At 36.0% G+C, this 18,161-nt stretch overlaps 1 protein-coding gene across 3 annotated transcripts in view; it reads right to left on the bottom strand.

The window, feature by feature from the left end:
• Positions 1 to 5,171: 5,171 nt before the first annotated feature.
• Klp10A (kinesin-like protein 10A) overlaps positions 5,172 to 18,161 on the bottom strand; it is a 43,954-nt gene continuing 30,964 nt past the window's right edge. For 2 of the 3 annotated variants that reach the window (XM_018458474.1, XM_018458473.1), the window contains exons 4-12: positions 16,767 to 16,913; positions 14,845 to 14,875; positions 12,619 to 13,036; positions 11,875 to 12,448; positions 11,415 to 11,664; positions 11,151 to 11,305; positions 10,858 to 11,064; positions 10,538 to 10,712; positions 5,172 to 6,166 (exon numbers count right to left, since the gene is read on the bottom strand). In XM_018458474.1, coding sequence (XP_018313976.1) covers positions 6,009 to 6,166; positions 10,538 to 10,712; positions 10,858 to 11,064; positions 11,151 to 11,305; positions 11,415 to 11,664; positions 11,875 to 12,448; positions 12,619 to 13,036; positions 14,845 to 14,875; positions 16,767 to 16,913 — 2,115 coding nt within the window. In that variant the 3' untranslated portion in view covers positions 5,172 to 6,008. Of the gene's footprint in view, positions 6,167 to 7,671; positions 7,765 to 10,537; positions 10,713 to 10,857; positions 11,065 to 11,150; positions 11,306 to 11,414; positions 11,665 to 11,874; positions 12,449 to 12,618; positions 13,037 to 14,844; positions 14,876 to 16,766; positions 16,914 to 18,161 lie in introns of all 3 variants that reach the window. The other variant, XM_018458471.1, reaches the window with a different exon arrangement.

The following is an 18,161-nucleotide window of genomic DNA, read 5'->3' as shown; positions in this document are numbered from 1 at the left end:
TGGCAAATTTGCGATTTGATGATAAACAAAAGAAAGTACGAAAGGGAACAAAGCTTATTTGGCTAATAGCATTATAATTTTTCTATAATAGACAAAAGTAGTAAGAGATTTACTTTCTTAAGATAAGAAAAGAATAAGATGTAACTTATAAATTGGGTAAAATCGGAACATGATGTTTTTGGTACAAACGTAAACGTCGATAAAATGTTTATTCGATATTGCATAATGTGGTACAATTGCGCTAATTGCACAAGTGATGGAGACAATAATCGATGATTACAAAAAAAGGGTAAAATGTAAGATATTTTCAGCCGTTCGATAAGAAAAATTTATCGTTTGATAAAATGATTGAATTAATCGAATTTTGTACGAAGGAACCGATCAGTATTCTATATTAGAAGATAAAACTGTTAAAAGTAAGAAAAATGCCATACGTTTATGGTCATTTCTGAATCTTTCTCCGAATTGGTTCCTTTCTGCAAGATGTGATCTGATTATACCTGATCGGCTTTTCATCGAGAAATGTATACTACAATTACAGATCTCTTTTAAATCGTAATCTGCATTGATGAACAGCGAATCGATTAGATAGGTGTTGCGAAATCTTTTCAGCATGTTGAGCTCTGTCACGCTCGAACGAGCACGATGCATTACTATAAGATGTACGTGTACGTGGATAGTTTTTCATACGCAACATTATACTTGTAGCTTATATTTCATATTATCACCACGTCTTAATTTCCTTGTTAACAGAATCATAGATTAGTCGCGATGCCCGTTTACAAAACAATCTTGCCTGAGCCTTTGTGCCTGATCTTCAAAACGATCCTTTGAACTTCGAAATCTGCGGAAATTCGACTTCAAGCTTAACGCTCTCAAGGATTGATGGAACACTATATACTTTGTTGCGCACCGCCCAAATTTGTGCCTTGGCTGCCTTTTATATTATGTAGTTATATAAGCGATATGATATATGCAATTTTTTTTTACGTGTAATAACAGGAATGTGAGGGTGAAATATCTATCCGAAAGTGCACAGAAATTTTCCCATTCGATAAGAGAAAAAAAATTGTATAAGAATTCCCTCAATTGTTCACGTGTAAAATAAATGTACAGCTCTGTGTTTGCATTGCAATGTCACACATGCACACACACGCGCGCGCGCGCGCACACACACATACACACAGAGTATACATACAGTTATATATTAATCAGACGTAGACATCTGATATCGAGTCTTATTTCTCTAATGATTACAGTCCTGCGATGTGAGTCAAGTTGTGAGCAATCCAGCTATCTTGAACAAGAAAGTGCTCGTGCCTTGGAAATATATAGAAGGAACTGAGAACATCTGCAATAACGAGATGTAGATAGAGTGCCGCGGACATGCCAGCGCGATACAGTATCAATCCTTATCGCTTTAAATATATTTAAATATGTTCCTATTATATTTCTGATATATTATTAATGTGCCTAATATACATTTTTCTTATTAATGTATTAACCGTTACATCATATATATATGTATAAATCATTTTTAGATCAAAGAATGCTCCGGACATCTACTCGTTAATTCTGACACAGAAGCGCTCGGTTCCTTTTATAGAAAAGCCGTCTATTAATGTAAAGGCCGTGAAGAATAAATAGATGAGCGATTGAAGTGCGAAGGTGCGATTTGGAAACGGGCTCGCGATATATTCCGCACGTCAGTGACTGTAAATATATCAAATCTCGTTAGTCGTGTTGAGAGCACATCTCTTCGGAATCCATTCCACGTTATGTACCGTTAGAGAAGATAACTGCGGGTCTTTTTTTTTTCTTTCCCCCTTGCGCGATTTCTCGAGACGCTCATGTGGCTGCATTGTGTTCGCGACTATCAGCGACGACGTAGGCACACGAGTTTCCTCTATCTTTGTACAGCCACCATCTCCGCTAGAAAATAGGACGTAGTTTTCGTTTAAAACTACATGGAATTGACGCGCGTTAGCCGCTAGGCACGGCGCGTAGTACATTTTATTTCGCACGTTCTTTTCTTTATGGTGAAAAAAAAAAGACATTTATGTATAGAACGGTATTTTAGTTGTACATACATACATGATGTATGCGTGTATGGATATGTATATGATGTAGTGAAGAGATAGTAGACAAATCTTTGTGTTATATGTGACATGTTACACGGTAAGAAATTAGGCTTTTAATGAAAAGAAAACTAGTATAAATGGTTGGCTTAGTTGAACAGGTCTGCGTATACAGAGCGCGTACTTTGTTACCGTGGAAAAAGAAGAATCAAATGATCAGACACGTCAAACACAGCATTGATCGAGCGTATCGATAAAAGATTTTCGTTGTCATTGATTGACGAAATTTTTAGACAGTTTGGCAGGATGATATATATACGTTTACGGGACGCCAGGAATTTTTTAGGGTAAATTCTTCGTGATCAGCTGTATTATTCGGTATATAAAAAAAATTGTCCGCTTGATCACGTTTACGCGCATTCACCTGTGCTGTCTACGCATGCATTTCCGGTAATCGTTGTCTTGTGCAGCTCTACCAAGTACGAAATAAAATTAATACCTACCTGTGTATCTGTATGATGCTTAAATTTGTTTCGCGATTATGCGATTTGACGACCCATCCCGGATCCCTTCGTTGCGTCACATCGTCTAAGTATAAGTAAGATGTTATTATTCAGAATGAATTCCGATCGAAATTGTTCATTTATTCCTTAAATATCTATTGAGTTAAAAAAAAAAAAAACCGATGTGTGATATCGATCATGTAACTTTTTCACTAAAACGGAAAAGTAAAATTTTTTATGTACGTATATATGTACGTATACACATCATATACATACAAAAAAATTTTTACTTTTTCGCCCTAGGGAAAGTCACATGATCAATACACAGATCTGACTGACAAAATAAATCGAACAGTTTTAGTGTTTCTAATAATTGAAGCATATAAAAGATCATAAAGGAAAAATATAGTTGCCACATAAGAAGTTTTGTTTAACTACGGTACTTTTCAGCAAGTGCCAAATAACAGTGTAACATAGTGAATAATTTTATCTTCGTTTAATATTGGCAGACAAGAATATAATGATTCACTTTACGTTACATTGTGTTATCTGTCTCTCGCTGGAAAACATCTCTAATTTCCTATTGGCATACTATTTTTTTTTTAATTTTGAGATATACTGGTTAGGACGAGGAACGTAATTGAATGTTCATTTTCCAATCTGATTTATTTCATTCATAAAGCAACAACGTGAAACCTCTCATACGTATCCAAAACTTTTCTGTGCACATCAAATTAGAATAGTTTAGAAGTCGACTATTAAGTACGACATATAATAGGGGAGGGATGTGGGGAGGATACGTGTCGTATATTTGATTTACTCGTCTCCCTTCGCATAAATTATACAGTTATAAAAAAATAAGAAGTATATTAACATCTCTCTCTATCGCGCCACTATTTATTAAAAAATACTATATTCGAGGTGGTGAAACGCGAATTTTTTTTTCATGGTCTTGAAGAAAAGCTAAATTATAAAATCTCGACAATAGGGAAATATGGTATATGCCTGAGCTACAGCAGTCGCGAACTGCCTCGGAAACGTTTAGCATTTGTTAATTAAGGCGACACATTTAGCAACCATCGCAGAAATGTCGGATATGTAACGAGGGAATTTTTTAAGTGAAGCACAACTCGCTAATATGTGGTCACAATTTTCGATCAACATTACATACTCGATAAGTATGCTAAGTTAAGTTAGAGGATGCCCTCGGCGGCATGCGTGACATCTCGTCTTTTAATTATTTTAATACAACAGTAATCTCAAACAATTTCTTTACAACTCCGCGCTGAGTACTCTATATATTTATATAAAAAATCGTAAATCTTGTCAACACAGAAAGGTTGATGCTCCATTACTCTCATCTATCCGCGCATTATTGTTGTTACTTTGTTAATTTATCTCTAAGTTCCAAGACCAAGAATAACTTCCCTCGAGTCATTAGAACACTACACGTTTACAAAATCGAGCGTATACACGTATGATACACGTAATGATTGTTAACTCGTGAGACTGACACGCACGAGGATTTTACGCTTATACAAGAACGGGCATCTGGAATAAAATCTTCGAGAGATAAAGTCATGTGACGTGCGATATACGCGTTATAAATCTTCTTAATTCTCTATTGTCTAGTGCGACTGCAGTGCAATATATTTTCTTGCATCGTAATGCAATGATCTTCAACAAATCGTGATAAGACAAAACTAGTCGGCCTGCACGAATAACAAGATAAGGGAAATATTTTAGACGCGAATTATAGAAACAAATATCGAGAAACCGCCAATAAAATACAAAGGAAAAATAGAATTGCTATGTTTAATTTATATACGATTGCTGAACATAATCAGCTTCCTATGACTTATTAAATGAACTCTATATTTTCGGCCAAAGAATGGCTCAAACATACTGTTTTCTGTCTTTATATTAATTCCAGATAATATTATAATATTAGCATCATATTGGTATCAATTATCGCGATGTATCTTAGAGAATGTGGAGATCAGGAACGGGATGGGATTAAAATTCTTGCTTTATTTCTTACGAAGAATCAATCTCCTCTGGTTAAAAGAAAATATGTCCATAGAAGCATTAAAGGGGAACGTTAAAACTTTACCGTAGTAACTATAATCGTGATAAAAATCGACGGTATTCCATTGGACGTATCCGTAGTAAAGCTTATTAAGCTTGCTGCTTGTTAAGCGCGCGTTGAGACCGCTCCGCGAACGTTGCAATTCAACAGAGTGAGGAAGAAAACACAAGAGTATGCGTTGATAAATCAAATGAAGATTTTAATCTCATACTTTTAATAACGTAAGAAAAAAAAAAGAGGACCGTTTGATGCCGTCGACGATATTAATACTAAGAAACTTAAATATCCGGATGAGCGCCGCTGGATAGTTTCTTACGAGCTAAGAGTTACATTTTTTTTTGTTCATCCTTTCGAAATCAGTCGTTATTTGGTTTATGAAAGAGTCGATCGCGTGTGTGTATATGCACTTGTGTATGCGTGTGTTAAATGAGTGTATACAAAGTATCGCCACGACATATCTCTGCATTTCCTGGCAAATCGGCTCACTTAAGGCTTTTTTCCTTTATCCAATAATACACTGGGTCCCTCGTAATAATACCTAGCATTCTACAGTCTAAAAAAATGAGTGTTTATCTGACGGCGTAATAACTTATGCATTATCATTTGCGGTGCGTTGCATCTCAATGATGAACAAATTGTACAATCAATTGAGTGAGTATCGATGTGTCGTTGACGGCTTAAAATTTTGCTGGTCTCGGTGCGGCCCAAAAAATATGTAAAACACGTAAGAACTCATTTCAATAAATATGCAATTACATACTGACGAAACTTTGATCTCTGAGCCAAAATCAAACGTGCGTTCGTTTGTTATCTTAAGAGAAATTCCGGATGTACTTAAAATTTTCTACGGTTCGAAACTAAAAGAGGCACTAAGTAGAAATCTTGGCTAAAAAAAATTCTTCGTCGACTTCCGCCGAGACGAACGTATCTAATGCGGTAAAAACAAATAATTAATTTTTCGCTGGTGAATCTTTAAGCAACTATTATTATTATGCCTGCCATACTTCGGCTTACATATCCCTTCCTGCGGAATTTTCTTTTCTATTCTTTCATTTTACAATGGAGAAACATTCGAGAAGAATCGTTATATGATACAAGATCGCTAGGGTGAGATTTACGAGTCGAGCTATCTCGACGACGTACATTTCGTAGCAATTTCGAAGGCAAGACATTTGTTACATTTTGCGTTCCTATGACTGTCGCACTAGTGTCATGGCATATCTGCTTTTCGCGCGCGCTTGTAATTAAAGAGTCGACACACATAAGAAGCGGACTTTTTTTTTCACCGGTGAGAAATAATTTTGTGTCTTTTTTTTCCGTTCGCTAGGGGTAACATTTTTAATTGTATCGCGTTGAGATGTTGCGCATTCGGGTCATCTTCTGGCTGATTTGTTCCTCCTGCAACAGCTGCCCGCGGAACTGGCTGACTTGGTCGAGCGCGGCGTTCAGAATGTCACGTTGCTGTATTAACAGCTGCTCCCACTTTTGGGCATATGCTGCAACAGATAACACGCACACCCGTCAGAGCACCCAAGAGCATGATTAGACACATCGGCTTAGCGTAGTTAAGGATTAAATCGGATATACATAGAGGTGACGTATAAGTAAACGCTGGAGCTATTTCCCCTGATTTATTTGAGCATAGCATTTAGCTTTACATCTTCTTAAAATGTGAATAACTACTACATATTTGTCATAGAGTTTCATTGCTGTTTTAGTTCATTCAATCGTAGACATAATTACTAAGCTTAATAATCACTTAACAAGTTAATGCTTCAGCGAAAGTAAACATATATTGCAATGAAACTCATAAAAACAAGAATTATAATGTTAATTAAAACGTAATCGTTAGTAGTTTGAAATAAAAGAATATTTAAAGATAGCTTAAATCTAGCTTATAAATTTACTACTCGAGTTGTAAATGGAAGCCACTATTTTTTCATAAAGCATAATTATAAAAATTAATGGGTTTTGTATATTAATACCTAATTTGTATCTATTTATAAATCAGTCTAAAAGCGTCTGAAGTTATAGGATTAAGAGATGTGAATATTATTTGTAAAATGTGAATATGCATATAAATACAATTAAATATCGATATCGCTACACAAATTGAAGCTTAAGCTGAACACACAAGCCAGAGATTGAGCTGTTTTCTTAAAAAAGTTTTCGTATAATCATCCTTAATGTGACATTGCCATTAGCTTAATCCACAAAAATAACATTTATTAACAAAGATTCGGTTTGCGTACATACATAACATAATACGTTCACGCTTCTAAGATATACATACTAATCGTATTTTACATATACAACACTGTTAATTTCATATCTTACTCAAATTTAATTTCTACAGTATACACATATACATATATAAAATTATTTAATAATTCCTTCAACAATACACTTGTCATAACATTATGTTTAATAAAATACAACAATACGTAATAACAATAAAAAAGAAAAGAAAAATGTTGAGTTTCCCTCCCAGGATCTGTCTGCGTTTCAAGAAAAATGAAGTATGATATTAATATTGTAAAATTTTGCTGCAAAATATTGCTTCTATATAACACAATTTGTATTCAATTATTCGTACACGGTTTTATTGGAACAGTAAGTTCGACTTGAATTTGCTGTTCTTTAAATATATCTATAATGATAGACATAGTTAAAAAAGATCAAATGATTCAATTGTCTTAAAAATTGAACGACTTTGATGCTTCATTATAAATACCGCATAATCGGATAGAAATCAAAATTTTTTAAGTAGATGAGAAGAAAATCCTTTTCTGACGTTATACACTGGCAAAGTCAAATAAAATTCCCGATATCAAATCGCTAAAAAATATTATTTTTGAGGATATATTTAATTGAAATGCGTATGATATAAAGATGAGAAAATAATGTGACGCGTATTATTAGTATACATATGGTGCATATTAAAACAAGCTGTTTATCTGAACTATTTTATAGAATTGTTAATCGAATAATATTGTCGTACCGTCGGAAAATAGTTTTCTCTCTATAAGATGTCTACGTAACGAGAAACTCCTCAGGTAGGGTGACTCAAACTTTGTTCTTTTCCGCCTCAAATCTGTAACGTTTTCTGGTATTACATTAAATTTTTTCTACAGTATACAATGCAATGTGATTTTTTCATATAAAGTGTACAAGTATAAGGCACCTAACAAATTATACTTTCTGCTGTAATTGTTATCCGAACTACAGTTAGCCACATTTTTTTTGTAAAAGCTAGTAATATTGATAAAATACCGTGGTTTAAAATACGTGATTTATAATAAGTTCATACATATGTCATATACAATATTTTGTAGTGGATTTCGTCTATTTAAAATATTGTTTTAAAATTAAAAAGATCTTAAAATATAGAAACTAATTCCACAAGATAAACGACGAGTGCTGCATACGAAATGCGATTGCAAAATCAAAATACATTTAACATAATATTACTATATGGCACACTCAATTAGTAATATTTTAATCGTGCATACAGCCAAGTGGTTAAACTCGAAGGAATGCATTTTCATTAAAATTAAATAAAAAGATAAAAAAAATTATAACAGCATTCTATGGGCAAATTTTTGACACAATAATTAAAATTAAAAAGTTCCAAAGATTGAATCAACAAAAAGAATGGTAATGCCAATGAAAGTTTAATGTATAATCTAAATATATGTGTGTGTGTTATATATATATGTATTCACCAATTACAGACGTTTCGATCCTAAAATTAGGTCATCCTCAGTATATGACTAACAAATATTGGAGTCCGTGTAAGAAAGACGACCTCTCACATACTCTCAAGACACAAGTATATCACATCGTTATATAATAAATAATCTTTGTTAGTCATACTGGATGGAGGATGATCCAATCGAGGGAGTAACCATTTAATGTAATCGTGGGACAGAGTCTTCGAAATCATTATAAAATTCATATGAAATCTCTATGTATAATCCGATAATTACATATGCAACCACGAGAAATCATTGTATAATATTAAATAAAATCGTATATTTTACCAAATTACTATATATGTAGTGAAAAAAATTATTTGTAATCAAATGAAATCATGTAATCTGTGAGACAATATTTCAGCTAGTGGTTACCCGCTCGACCCAATTTTAGGGTCAAAATGTCTGTAATTGGCGATTAACACACACATACACACATATATATATGTATATATATGGATTATACACAACCAATTGTGTCAGTTCTCATTAGCATTATCATTCCCTTTGTTGATCATTCCCTTTTTTCTACGAATAACACACATATAAAGACATACAATAAGGCTTAGGATTAATTCATATGTTTTATGTAGATAATCATATGTTATCCTGTTTTTTATCCTCTTTTTTTTGTACATAAATAAAAAAGATAATGTATACTGCTGGCAGCAGCAAAAATAAAATAACGTTTTGTAAGAAAGATAGCAAAGAATACCAAATTTTATAGCAATCTAATTTAATAGCAGATGTCTTCTTATCATTAATTGTTTTTCTAATATTTGATTTAACATTTGTCGAACGCTTGACCAACTCTTTGGCAGTGCAAAAATTACTATTTTCCTTGTTAACATTACTGATATCATGTTTAAGTTGAGAATATGAAATAATACTATTGTCTATTCGAGAGTCAATATCATGTGTGTTCTTATTCTTATCGCTTATATCCGTCATGTTTCTCCGTTTTAAAATATTAACGTTAGAAAATGCTGCCGGCATTGCGCAGTTATCTTGATCGATATCGTAGTCTTTAAAGTTATTACATCTTTCAAAATCGTTAACGCAAATGTCGATTGATCGATAAGACTGACAGCTAACATTGCTGTCGGTCCACTTTTCCCACGAATCGTCGATAGTTTGAGGATCGAATTTGTTCGGGTTAAAAATATCTTCTTTACTCGCAGATTTTATTTTCGCGAAGTGTCGTGTAGTTTATCTTTGCGAGGCGAATAATACGTATTACAATGCGTATCTTTAGGGCTTGTTTTAACACGGAATGTACCAGACCAATGATATTTCTGAGTCTTCTTTTTGTTAATAATGGATCCTTTGACCCGTTGGCTTTGATTGGATCTTTGAATAGAACGCTCTATTACGGGTGTGCCTTTATTAATTGAATTCTTTCTAGCAATTTGACTGGTCGTCATGCTTTTTTTCTTAATAATAGGCCTGACAGGCGTGCGAGGAAGAACTCGTATCGAGTCCTCCTCGGTATCATTTGAAATGAAATCACTTCCGAGCTCCATCTCATTTTTCCAGGGAGACATCAATGAATTATCCGCGGTTGTATCTACTTCCAATGTGTTTAAAGTCTGCGTGTCGCTGTCCGTGTCGTCACTTATCACTATCATCGCGTTTGTCGGGCTGCTGTCTCTCCAGTGATGATTTAACGTGACGATCGAATTTGCCTTAGTCTTACTGCGCGTATCTGTTATAAAATGCGATGCACTGTGATACCGGCAAGTACAACATTTCGTACTTTTTAAGTTTTTACTATAAGTTACTGACGGAATAATCTCAATAAAAGCAACATGAATCGTCACTTAAGAAGATTCGATGCTTATCGCCACATGATGTTTGTGAATTTTTACCACGAAAATCTGACGCTAAAAGCCCCATTAAATATCAATTTTTCATATTTGAAAACTTCTCGATACATCGAAAAGAAAGAAGACATGCTTTTATAACACATGGAAGAGACACGTCGAAATTGTGTATTACGTTCTCCACAGAAGTGCACCGATCAGCACAATATGGTGTAAGAGATTAAAGCAGTAACAAACGGAAAACCAATAGAAAAACGTAAATGTGCAAACAAAAATAAATTTATCTTACCTTCTTGGTCATAATCCACTTCATGAGTCGCGCTGAACACACTGTGCGCGTCGTTAAGGAATTTAGTCGTATTATCCATGACCAGTTTGTGCGTGTCCAACACTTCTTCTTCGAGCATTTGCAGAGCTGATACTGCCTCATGAAAAGTGTACAGATCTTGCGAAAGTTCACCTTCCTGTGAAGAAGTATCTTATTTTCATTATATTTGGATACATAAATATTTTTTAACATTAATGAATAATATTTAATTACTATTATTCGATTTATAATTGTGGAATTTTATAATATATTGTTATGATTTTGTATAGAGAATCGCTTACATTGAGAGATCGAAGCTGCGCTAAATCGCTATCCGATAATACACTATTATTTCCCTGTTCCTCGATCTTCATTCCTCGGTCATCATCAGTCGGTGAAGCTTTTATTTCGGTAGGATCAGTTGCCGCCAATTCTTTCACTCGATCCGCATATCTCAACGTATTTAGGGAATGCTCGCAGGAACTCATCCCAGGACTAATCATTGCTATCTATAAACGAATAATACGAATGGTAAATTACCTATTTTTCTTTTGATATTTTTATTTCATGATAATATAACTATAAAACAATTTACCATGCAAGTTTTTGATTTTTCACCGATAAAACTGTCCCTTAATACTTGAGTCAGCTTGCTTGCTCTAAAAGGCAAATGCGTACCCTTACGACTTAACGCGCGTATACATTCTTTTAATGCTAATAGAGATTTATTGATCTCAGCACCTTCCATTCCTAAAAATTTCAGTAACGACATTAGTTACGTCGCAAAACTAAAGAAGTCGTAGATTATTAATTATAATCATTTCAGTTGTCGTTTAGGATTGACTATACATTTACTCACGAGTTTGCCTATTAGCAGACGACGTATCAGCACCCCTTTCATTACCAGCAAGATCGATGAGTGAGAACTTTCCGTGCACCTTGTGTGTACCCGGGATACGCGCTATTATTTGGAATACCGCGTGTGATCTCGAAGAATTAGAATTAGCGCTCGTCTGACCGCTCGTTCTGGCGCTGTTCCCGTGTTGTATTAACTTTAATACTTCATCGCAAGTTTCTACAAACTTCTCCGTTAGTCCGACTATTTGCACCTATTGTTAGACACGAGAAAATTTCAAATTAAATTACATTATCACGAATAATTTCCAATTGATTTAGGAATTTACTGATACATAATGAAAGAAATCAATAAAGATTATGTGTCAAAATATGTAACATTAAACATAAGCAATTGACGCAAACTTTAACTAATAATTTAGCGATCAAACCCAATTAAAATTTCTTATTTCAACAAAGCGAACCTGCTGTTTGCCGTCCTCCAGAACTCTCAGTTTTTCTTTGTCCGCCAAAAGATCGAACACTTTGCCAGAGTAGATTTCGAAGAAGCTAGCGGAAATGACCAGATTCAGAGGCCGATACTTGGCTAATTTGAGGCATTTGAACACGTCTTTGGCAACCATGGCGTAAATGCCCTTCTTACAGTCCTGTGTTTTGCCATTAAAATCACCTCCCATTGTATGGGTCTTGCCGCTGCCGGTCTGACCGTACGCGAAGCACGTGGCCATGCCGCCCTCGAAGATCGTTTGCACCAACGGTTTAGCCGTGTACTTGTAAACTATCTCGTTGTTGCACGTCTCATCGAACGCATAATCAAATCTGAAGATCTGGTTCTCAAGGTATTTCGTGAGATCAACTTTGGACTTCGGCTCATGCACTACCATTTGATCCTTGCTGGGTACGCTGATCACATCGATCTCCTTGCGCGCGTGCTCCTTCTTGTTAAGTGGACGTTTCCTCACGCACACAGTGATCTGATGATCCTCCACGGCGTCAGTCTCCCGCAACGGTCTGAATTCTATACTGTTATGGTACTCTCTGCAAATTAAACAAATAAATACAATTAAACAATACAGTTCATACATCATATCTTCTATCAATCACAAAACATTATCTAAGTTTACAAATATTCCACGAAGATCAATAATTCATTCAAGGTATGTAATTCTAATTATATAATATTAAATATTTCTTGAATCAGTAGCAACCTTATCATGGCAAGGAACTCCCAATTTGGATTGCCTGGATCCAGATTCATTAGCGCTTCCTTCTCCTCCTTAAGTTCTGCTTGTCGTTGTCTCCTCTCTTCCCTGTTCTTCTTTAATCTCTCGACCTCCTTGACGACATTGGATCGCCTACCCCGACCGTTCTCTACCTGGGATTGTTGCTGCAGCTGCTGCTGTTGTTGCTGTTGCTGTTGCTGCTGCGCTTGTTTCTGCTGTCTATTCTGCACCGGAGTCATCAGGCATTGCGTGACGGCCGTCGTCGGTGTCGGCGGTATATTCTCGAGTTCCCGGCGTCCTGTGAGGCCGGAAACCGATTCGCCGTGACCGTTCACCGACGTGGTCGACGACATTATGTTCGTTGGTCGACCCGTTGGTCGTGACAATTGCCTATTCGAACCAGCTGAAACATTGGTATGAGAATTAATGGTGCCCGCATTGTCCTCTTTACCCTTGGTGATCGAACCGACTACGTCAAGAATAAAATCAAAAGGAAAACATAAATTATATCTTTGATCTCGTATGATCTATCTCAATCTTTTCGTCCAATTCTTTTCACGCTGACGCCTCGAATCTGATATTTTTTTTTTCTAATCACTATATCAGTGGAAAGGAAAATCTGTTTCTGACGTTAGTAAAAAGAAACTACAAAAAATTTTTCAAGTTTTAAACGCAGTTGCACTTTACAGTTCCTTCGCAAAGTGTGCGAAATCATTTTTACTATCAAATTTACACTTATGTTTAATTCGAGATAAAATCGCGGGATTATTGAACATACGTTTTCGCTCAGTTATACTGTTCAACAAAAAGTTATTATTTCATAGTACATATCTCGAAGTTTTTTTGCATTGAATGATGCCTAATTTCAGGCCAGTTCCAGCTCAATTGACTCAAAACTTTAACTACAAAAATTTTATAAAGGCATTGTGTGCAAACGCGAAAAAATGTTTGTACCACTCTCTCAATTTTTTGGAGTGAAATCTCACTCTAAAAAAATTAAAACTGCCACTATCTAAAAAAGTAACAAATTTGCATTTTTTAATAAGAGTGGCAGATTTTCACTCTTTTTTTTTTAAGTGAGATTCACTCCAAAAAAGGAGTAAAAATTTTTTTCTTTGGAATGAATCTCACTCCAAAAAAAGAATGAAAATCTGGCACTTTTATTCAAGAGTAAATTTTTTACTCTTTTTCAATAGTGGTAGTACTTTAACTTTTTTGGAGTGAGATTTCATTTCAAGAAATTTGAAGAGTATGATACTTTAGAGAGAATCTGGGTGTTCAATAGTATTATCAACAAAGACATCACAAAATCTCCAACACGAGATCCACCACACGCATTACCGGCGTCGTCGTCTTCGATTCGAAGCGTCAGGATCTGATTGTCATCGCCGGCGACGTCTGTACTTTCGCAATTGCTGATTTTATTTTTTTTCCTTCGGAAACAATAGGCGAGCGGGTCGAATCTCATGGTAGACGTGGCATACGCGAAATCTTGACGACTTTTAAGAACCGAGCCGTTCGTCGCGAGAGGTAAACGAGAGCGACGTTCCACCGGGTGGTGCGCACTGGCGAGGTAAATCGAACAGTGCTAGAGAGAGGAGGGTCAGCAGCAAAATACACCCCCTTAGCTGGTCTACACGTCGTACTGTAGGTTCCGTCGAGGTCCTTGCCCTTGCCTTGCATACGGCGCACGAATATCGATAGTCACGGCTCAGACGTATACACGTGCAGCCAAGGCTCGTCGCTACTTGACTTTATCTGGGTGAAAAGACGACGTACATGCGCTCGACCAGGCGTGATGTCCCACAACGAGGTTGACTTATCGAACGCCGAAAGTTCGATAGTCATTCACGCTTATCGGCGCGTGAATCGGGAAACATGTGGAAATTTATTCCGTGTTCACCAATCTCCCTTTTCAAACAAAGATCGGCGGAGTGGCGTGTAAGCGAAACGCATGCAATTAGTCTGGTTTCGTTAGATTTCTATATCCGTTTTATTTAACGGTATAATTAAAACACGTGTTACACCGTCGCAATTAAAGCGGCCAAGAAATCTATTTCATGATGAAAATTTTCCGAAGTGCGAAAATACAGACATCGCCACACACGTGCAGAGTTTTTATAAGCGTTACGATTTCACCGATAACGATGCCGCTTTAGCAAAGTGTAACGAGATAGCAAAGGATCGAAAGAATCCTCGTGGTTAACGTACCTTTCACTGGAATAGACGGCCTGGTGGAGTGCTGAAAATAAAGAAAACAGATTATGTTTAGCTATTTAAATTAAAGAGGTTGGTGGGGTTTCTTCGTGCAACGAAGAGAGGAGTGTTTGTCGACTTACAATCTAAGAAGTGCTGCAAATGAAAAATAATAAAACGGTGCTTCCTTCGAAGCCGGGTGTATAATACATCTTTTTGCCAATATATTCCGCTAGACACGTTCAAGACGCAAGAGATAAGAAAACGGTTCACATCGATCCGCCCGTTAATCACGCCCGCGCGTTCCTTTTACATATCGATCGCCGTACATAACGACACGGTTTTTGACCCAGTCACGGTGTAGAGCAATCACGCTGAGCGATCTTCCATTCCGTTTCACGAAACTAAGCATTTCCACGAACGAAAATGAAAGAAAGCCGTGTGGCGAGTTTTCGCTGGTCGTCTATTGGATATCCGCTAAGTTGCCAGCTCAGTTAACTCGTCGAGATATCAACCTGTCGAGATCTCGTCGAATTCAAGCGAGTGCGAAATGGGTGAAAAGAAACGTTAGCAACTAGCGGTGCTCTGGTAGATGGGCACTTTGAGAAAAGCTGACATTTTTCACTTGTGATAGAGAAAAGGTGAAAGGTAGCGAACGCTCCTTTAGCATCTTCTGTGCGAGAAAAGCTTAGACACTGAATCTCAAAATTCATGCAGATCAAGAAAGTCTTTTGCAATTCAAACTACATCATTTTTATAGGTCTTGAAAATAATATCTTAAAATAGTTATTCAACCCTTTGTGAACGGGCGACCCTATTTGAGGTCACGCTTCCTTTTATTTTGTAAACTGCTCGTTCGATTTTTATGAAACTTGATCTATAGGATAATATTTTATCTGAAACTAAAGTAAAAAAAAATCAAAATGATGAATCCAATAAGGTGGACAGAATTTTTTTTAAATGCTTTAATTATCTCGTAAAACTTAATTTTATAGAAATTTTAATTACAAAGTAACTTCAAGTTTTGTTTTATTTAAAGCTCATCTATGTTACACAAACAGATAGATTCTTGACTGATTTCCAAATTGATTTTTAAATTGACTTTCAAAAATAACTAATTATGACACTACAGCCTTCTTTATTGGAAATTTCTATTCATTTGAATTTCAACACTTTCAAGCTATATTTAAACTCAGCGATACAAGAATCTCTTGTAACATCAAATTCTACAGATATAATCAGATTATTTTGAATTTTCAATTTTAGAATTTTGAAATCATCCGGAGGCAAAATGTTAAAATTCTAAGAAACTGAATTCAGCTACCTCATATATATTCTTAAAAAACAAGATTTTCTTTAAGTTTCTTTATTAGAAAGCTCCTGTCAAAAGTTTAAACAACATTAATTTTAAACAGCTGCGAGCATGATAATGATGAATAATCAGTGTTGATCAATTAAATAGCATTCAATGTTCACAAATTACGTTTTATAAATAATTATTTAACTTCACGTATATATCTTCCAATATCACTTTGTGTCATGGCGTAATAAATTTCATGATCTTTTCCACTTACATCAAACGTTTATGACATATGGAACACCATGAAGTTGCAATATATCATTTTCCCATTATACAAAGGATATATATATGTATGTTGGTTCTAATGGACAGTAATCATAAGATATCGTCTTTTGTGTGAAGTTAAATAATTTCTAAAGACTGATTTATATACCGTATAATTCCCATATAATTCCGTCATACACTATGAATCAAGTAATAAAACTCGCAAGATATCATAAATTTGTGTCGTAAAAGCGAACGTCTCGAAGATGCTAAGGTCCGTTCGGCGGAAAATACTATTGCTGCAAAGGAGGTTGTGTTGCGGTTGTAGTTGTTGCGGTGATGAGGGGGGGGAGGGAAGGTTGGTGCGCGTTACCGAGAGACGAGATGTGACTCGTACAGGAAGCGTTGCGGATGCGAGGCCGTTTCTCGTGGTGTGACCACCATGGCGTCCGAGGGAGCCCTCCTCTTGGTTCTCCGACTCGTCGACTCCCTCGTCCTCCTCAGCCGAGGAGTCCGGCTCCTTACCACAGATCGCGGTCATGACCAGTTTTACGTAAATCAATTGGACGATTATACCCGTGGTCGACGGAGCCACCGAGGGAATCGATGAGGAGGAGAGTTGTCAAGAAAGACGACAATTTTGCGGATGAGCGATGGCCGAGACGACGTGAGTTTCGTATTAGAGATCGGTTTGTTATCGATCGGTTTTGCCCGGGGGTGGTCGATGGTCCATCGTCGACACGAAGTCCGTGATTATGAGCAGCGTCCATGGAGGAAAAAAAAGATGTTACCATGTTAGTAGCGGAAATGACGCTGCGGACTTTGGCTATTGTCGGTCGACGTATTTACAGGCTTGGTAATTTCTTGAGGAAATTACAATGGGTTCCAAAATTACGAATGGACATCCAAGCCCAAATTGGATTGTTTAGGTCCAGTATTGGGATTCTGTAACTCTCGACGGTGATCTAGTTTCCACCGAATCTAATATAACATAAAACCAACTTTAAGTCGATGGAAATGCAGTTGATTGTGCTCATTTCAGAAGCTTCCACTTTGATTCACAAGATTTCTATTTCCAATGGAAATGACACTCTAAATTTGATCTGCACCAAAGTGGAAGCGAATTGAAGGTTTCAGTAGAAACTAGATGAGTATCAGATATCGCTATATTATCGTTGCATAGATATTGTATAAGATATTATATAAAAAAACTGCGTAACGCGATACAACGATATTGATACTATCAAGTAAAAGTTACAAAATCCTTGTACTGCTGGGCTCCTCAAGTCCTCGAATCCTATGGATTCCATTGCCTTTCAATCTTTAATATGTCAGAGGCTAACTTCGCTTCTGATAATAAAAAAATATTTTTCTTAATATTTCAATTTTCATAAATATATTCTTTCTTATAAAAATACAAATGCAAGTTATTTTAGAAGTAATTTATAAATTCGAAGTAAATTTTCCAATTTTCAATCCGTACATGGTTTAAAAATTGCTGAAGACAAAGTACACGACACTTTGTGCAAAATATATATATATGTATTTATGTATATATAATGCACGATGATTGTTGCATGTAGGTATAAGTATTACTAATAAGGAAAGTTAAGACTACGCAATCACACATCTACGAACTGTTTAGGACAAACTTAGGAGCTATCTCAAAAAGCCTTCGTCTAATTCTACAAGAATGAAAGAAGCAACAAACGCACGATGCAAATTTTGCAGCGGAAGTCGCAATTGTTTATCTTAGACGCGGGCTCCA

The sequence above is a fragment of the Mycetomoellerius zeteki genome, unplaced genomic scaffold (assembly GCF_001594055.1).
Source record: "Mycetomoellerius zeteki isolate Tzet28-1 unplaced genomic scaffold, Tzet1.0 scaffold73, whole genome shotgun sequence".
NCBI classification, from domain to species: domain Eukaryota; kingdom Metazoa; phylum Arthropoda; class Insecta; order Hymenoptera; family Formicidae; genus Mycetomoellerius; species Mycetomoellerius zeteki.
Note: the sequence above shows the minus strand (reverse complement) of the source record. Positions and strands in the feature narration are given on the sequence as shown.